The 6,066-nt window shown below is 38.0% G+C and overlaps 1 protein-coding gene across 1 annotated transcript; it reads right to left on the bottom strand.

Annotated features, from left to right (window-relative positions):
- Positions 1-4,945: 4,945 nt before the first annotated feature.
- LOC27208471 lies at positions 4,946-5,813 on the bottom strand. The gene is made up of 2 exons (XM_016184028.3): positions 5,658-5,813; positions 4,946-5,598 (listed from the first exon to the last, which is right to left on the bottom strand). Exons 1-2 carry the CDS (start codon positions 5,706-5,708, stop codon positions 5,095-5,097), a joined length of 555 nt encoding a protein of 184 aa, XP_016032409.1. The 5' UTR covers positions 5,709-5,813; the 3' UTR covers positions 4,946-5,094.
- Between the last annotated feature and the right edge of the window lie 253 nt (positions 5,814-6,066).

The following is a 6,066-nucleotide window of genomic DNA, read 5'->3' as shown; positions in this document are numbered from 1 at the left end:
AGTATATTATCCGCTTACACAACAATTTTAGCTTTATTAATAAATTCAATCTTATTGATCCAGATTTGTTGACTAAATTAAAGCTCAGCTTGCTTTTGGATCCACAACTGACAACACTAAGTGTGAGAGGTTTGTGGGTGGGCCCACATTTCAAGGAAGTAAAGACCAGTGGTTTAAAAGTGGGAATGGGAAGGCACAGCTTCTTTATTGACAATAGATGGAAGGCTAAGCAAAGATTCTCTTTGAGTTGTAATTTTTAGCCATTTAGCTGGCCGGGCACGTTTTGCACTTAGCGCGTAAAATAAATTTGCACAATTTGTGACAAGAGTGCGACAAAACTAGAAAATGGGGGGCTGTGCCAAAGGGGGAGGAGGGGGAAGCAAATTGACAATGCAAATGCACGGTGGTTGAAATGGTTAAGAAATTCCAGCAGCACTAAGTATTTAAGTTAAAATATTTAAATAATTCTAACTGCTGCATAGTAATTGATTAATAAAGTTAATCTCGATTTAAAATAAATAATAGAGTTGACAGCCTCTATTAAGTTACCTACAGTATTTTGTAATATTTAGGATAAAGAAGATTTTGTAATACGTTTCGAGGAAGCTCTATGAATTTTATTATATTAAAAGCAAGTAGCGGAACTTTATTTTTAATCTAATTATCTTTTTTTTTTATTAGTATATTAGTGTACATTTCGGTTTTTCTTTGGCAAAACTCCTAACTCCACCGACCCCAATCCCATTTCCGCCCACCGTGCAGTGCCTTTGTCCCAGAAGGAGGCGTCTCAGTGGGCAGGCTGGGCCCCTGTGGGTCGGCTAATTGTCATGCCATGCGAGACTTCTCTGGAGCGTTTGTCTTGGGGACCGCTACTGATTTTTCTTCTTATTTGCGGCTCTGCACTCGGCCCGTCCATCAATTGACTTTATCTATTTGAACTCGCATGTTAAAAATATCAATTTGTTGTCTACCCAGACTTCTGACTTTGTCCGTTCCTGACAGACACTTTGGCCCGCTCGACTGGCTCTTTCAGCCGGGTCCACAGTAGAATCGCAGCTTTGCGTTTTTGGTGTGATTTATGGCCACTCGGTGGCATAAATGTAGGTGCGGCCGGCTGCCACATAAATCATTGTTCAACTCTGCAATGCAATTTCGCGCAAAATGCTCACTTTGCTCTCCGATTCGAGGGCTCAGAGGCTGGGTCGGTAATCTAGGGTAATATTTGATTATTGGTTCGGCTATAGGTTACAATTTGTGGATTCGGTCTGCATCCAGACGTAAAATCTTCGATTATTTTTTAAATTGATTTTAATTGAAACTAGCTACAAACTACATTTAAAAACGAAGCAGAATGGTAAAATGAATCGCCTAAATGAAGGAAATACAGAATTTTGAGTTAATCTGTTGTCTTAAAAACTACTTTGTTTACAACCATTCCCACATCCTGACACCTGTTATACTTTTATCCACCCCGTAACAAGTTAGCAAGTCATTTGACCATTCGGAATCACTTCATTTGGTAGGAAACTTCAATTATAATCCCCTTCAGATCACTTATGAAACTGAAGGAAAGGAGACCAATCCTAGGTATAAGTGTGCCACTTGTGAAGAGAAGGGACAGAAAATTATAAGGTTGCTAGAAATGTGGATGGGGCTAACCCCAAATGACCACTCCCACATGAATAATTCATTGAGTCAACTGAGTAGCTGTGCCTGCATTAATGAGTAACGCTTCTTATTTACCATGATGCCGCAAAAAAAAATCCGAAACTGAATTGAGAAATATTCTGCGAGACAAGTTTAATTAGAGGGAGAAGCCGAGTGAAATTGTCTTATCATAATCATTCCACGGAGGAAATTCTCTGATTTTTGCACACAGACTGACTGGAAAATTGTGTTTAGTCACTCCATACACATCAATCATAGTCAGAGTCCCTCAGACAGCCGAGTTAATGGCCAAGGGATCCTGGCCATAATGCGCTGGGTGTTTTCGTGTCCTCGGACTTTCAGTTGGACAAGTGCATGATTAATTATTTTATTATCTATAAATTGGTTTTGTCCCCTTAAAACGATGATGGTGGACCTTTTTCCGGTCGTTTCCATTACCTTTGCATACTTTGAGGCTTGTTAAAATTCCTTGCTTTTCTTTTACGGCTTTAAAAGGTTTTCTCTGTGCCTGGAAAACCTCTGATTTCACATGTCGTTCATTATTAAGACCGCTGAAAGCTCAAAAGTCCCAAAAACATTTATCTTTTTTTAGACAGAGGATATGCCTCTTCAATCTTAAGTACTCAGGAATTTGTAACGGATTTTCATTTTAATATTGCCATCCATGGCTTTTCCAATATTTTTTTTGTGCGAAAAATTTCAAGTGGAAAATCTGTTGCAATTCCTCCGACTCCCCATTAAAAATCTTTCAATTTTTTATTGTTTCTGGGTAATTGGGCATATATTCTGGCGAAACTCTGTCCAGATTTGGGTCGCCAACTGCTCTCGTTTAAATAGCAAAATTTAATTGCTTTGCTGACAAGAAAATGTACATGAAACATTGTGATGACAACTTTAATGGCACAATAAGAAAAAAACGGAAGTGCTTTTTGGTTTAGAGTTTTAAACAATAATAGGCTAGTTCGTTTCAAAAAATCCAGAACGTGAGAAACTTTCTATCACACTATAGCCAATTAAATCAATTGTGATATACCTTATTAAAGCTCCCAATAGTTCATAAGTTGATTTCTTGGCTCGATTTCGGTTATCATTTCCACCGCGGGGCGTCGGTCTTCTACTCCAATTAGCGGTTAGGATCAGAAGCACAAACGAGCAACTAACTCAATCATTACGCAATTAAGCAACGACCCAAAACACAAGCATTTCCAAACAGTTTTATAGCTATATCCATATCGAACGGGGGGCACATTAAATCACGCGACCCATTAATAAAATTGTTCCAGTCTCGTCGCCCCACAATTTCATTGGGGGGTCTGATACAAAAGTCTCAAATATTTAATCATTGTCGAGGGGCCATCATTCTTGGGCCTTGAAATAGATGCCATAATTCTGCTGAAAACAATTTGTACAAGCTGATTTCATTTCTGAAAGGCAGCTGTGTGTACTGGATCCGAAGATTCGAACAGTTTTATGACCCTGCTTTGGCTGTCATTAAAACGATTGTGTAAATTCTGGAAATAATCAAATCCCCTATAAAAAACATAGAGATCACACTCGAAATTCTTCTAGAAAACATTAAAGTTACTGAGCTTCTTATGGTCAAATAATAAAACACTCTGGGAGATATAAATTATTTCATTTATCACTTCCTTGTAAGCGATCGAGCTAGGAAAAATAATTAAATTTATTTATGGCGAAAAGACTTCATTGAAACTATAGAATTCTTTCAAGTTTTTTTTTCAAAATTATTCTAATTTTATCGGTACATTATAAACTTGTGATCTTACTTAATTGCAAGATATCATATTAATATTGTTCATTTCTTAACTTTAAATGTACTAAACGCCACACAACTTTTTAAATTCAGTATCCATTGACTAATGAGGGTCATTTGCATTCGTTGAATCCACGCCTCTTTGGCGAAATAAATAGGAGCACTTTCAACATTGATCAAATCATTGATCGACATCAGCCCACACAGTTTTCCGATTCGCCGTATGCAAATCGCTGTGTGGGTCTAAGCAAAAAAATCCAATTAACACTTTTAGAACGTGCCAAAAACTTTATTGCGCAAAACTTAAATTATGCAAAACCAAGGGGAGTTGGGAAAATCGATTGGTGGTAGCCACAGTGTCTAAGCGAGTTAAGTTTACCAAATGGAAAACCTCATACTCGCGAAAAGAACACCCACGTGTCTCAAGAAAAGAGTAAAAAAAACGTCAGACACTTGCTTTAAGAAAAAAGATAAATTATAAGTAAATGAACACACCGATCAATATAAAATGATATGTGGTTCAGAAGATCAAAAAGATATATCACCATTGAGGAGGTCATAAAGTTCTAGAATCACAGAAACTGGGATTCTTATTCGAAACTAGATTAAATGTCTTAATATTTTTGAATGCGTAGTTGAAACCTCTCACATTTGATTTCAACAAGTATGAAATATGTTTCTTTTAAATCTCTAACTAAGCTGCGATCTGCTGTATGTATTCTTCGTTCATAACAATGAATTGCTGCGATTTAATCAAATGTGGCAGGTGCTTTAAATTTTTTTATTCAGGCTGCTGCCACAAAAAATTGCACGCAGCCAAGAGATCAAAACTGGTTGGCTGCAACTTCGAAAACCGCTTTGGATCTTTTTCTAAAGTCTTGTTTGATTTGCTCAAATTAGCGCATGGTGAGCCAAAAAACCTGCTGGCGTCCCCCTCAAAAACACAAACACTCGCAACATGTGGCACGTTTCCTTGGCCGGCAATTGAAATTGAAAACTTCGCAGCAAATTGTTGGCACTTAATTGAGTAACTCCGATCGATCTCGATGTGCTTTGCATAAATTGAAAGGGGCCTTTGGAATAAGCGTTCTGGGAGTGGGTGCGTGATGTAGGTGTCATATGAAGTCGGTTGTCAGTTGGCTCCGATCGTGTCTCCGCATCGAGCCGTATTGTTTACGATCTGCAGGGGTCCGAATGGACACCTTACCGCAACTGCGACTGCCAGGTGACCACAGCGGACTGCAACTTTATTGATTCGATTCAACAATTGAAAATTTTTGACCTTTTGTGGTTGATTTTCTGACACAATTGGGTCATAGTTCTTAAGGTCGTGCAGGTGGTGCAAATGAGCCATGGACAATTGAATACCATTGTACTTTTGAGGCAGAAAATCTATCTATGATTTCACGCATTCATTGTCAATTGCGAGATGTTTTAATGAAATAATCGAACGGAGAATGGGTTCCAAATTAAAATGCAAAAAAAAGCGAGCAAAAATCCATTCAGCGTTCAAAGACATTTATTTTGTTATGGGATATTTAAAATTTTGTTAAACAATTAAACTACGTTCTATTACTTTCATTAATACTAAAAACTGTTCGTTGTGACAATTCTCACAAAATTTGCATTGCTGCAATGATTTTCAAGTCACTCTAACTTTGTCGATCTTCAATTTTGACTTCCACTATTAGGCCGCCAACATTTTTGCCACCACTGAAGAATGTTATGATGGCCTTGACAATCCCTCGAGGCACCTGCGATGGCCAATCTTGCGTGTTCAAAAGGACGTTCTTAATGTAGAAGTCACCCTCGGGAACTGGGCAAAAGTCGTCGTCGACAACGGGGAAATTTGTGGTTTCTCCAGTCTTCAGTGAGGGTTGCACAAACTGGACATAGAACTTTTTGAAGCACTCGCAAATGCTAGTTTGCGGCACATCCATGACCATTCTCTTGAACTCCCCATCGCCATTGGGACTTGAATAGAGCTCCACAGATACCTTAAAGTCGTCGTTGTTCATCTCACCGAGGAATTTGAAGGATCCGTTAAGAGCTCTCTCCCGGCCAATAGTTTTCAGTCCATCGAAGAGCACTAAAGTTTGTGAATCGCCCTCGAAAGGCTCCAACCTTTCATTGGTAACCTCATAGGACTGCTCGCACTGTTGAATTTATTATAGGGGAATTTTAAATAAAAGCATATTTAACATTCGAAATTTACCTTTATTTTTTCCAGCAGTTGGAGGAGTACTATTATCACTAGCCATTTCATTTTGAACTGTTGGATGCCTCCAGCTAGTCATCTAATTTATTAGATTGGAACTTGCTTTTTGGCACGCGAAATTCATGTTTCACATAGGCACGAATTCATTAACGACCTTGTTGTTCCGAAGGTTACAATGTATTTGCTGATCCTGATCTCTATATTCGAACAATATACTTGTTAAGATTTAATTGATTTAATGCAAGGCGGCCTTATTTACAGCTATAAATAGATAATATATGGCTATATTCTAGAGCATTAAAGTTTTTAATGACGGGAAACATTTTTAAAATTCAATAACATATGTATTACTTTAATAGACATTGTTGTTCTATATAAATTGAGGGTTGTTTTATAGCACGCTATG

This window comes from Drosophila simulans, chromosome 3L (genome assembly GCF_016746395.2).
Source record: "Drosophila simulans strain w501 chromosome 3L, Prin_Dsim_3.1, whole genome shotgun sequence".
In the NCBI taxonomy this organism is placed as follows: domain Eukaryota; kingdom Metazoa; phylum Arthropoda; class Insecta; order Diptera; family Drosophilidae; genus Drosophila; species Drosophila simulans.
Note: the sequence above shows the minus strand (reverse complement) of the source record. Positions and strands in the feature narration are given on the sequence as shown.

Excerpts from the sequence above, each read along its gene's own strand:
- LOC27208471 (XM_016184028.3), bottom strand. The coding sequence starts at position 5,708 with ATGAAATGGCTAGTGATAATAGTACTCCTCCAACTGCTGGAAAAAATA. Across the intron at positions 5,599-5,657 it reads AACTGCTGGAAAAAATAAAG|TGCGAGCAGTCCTATGAGGT; the intron begins GTAAATTTCGAA and ends TAAATTCAACAG.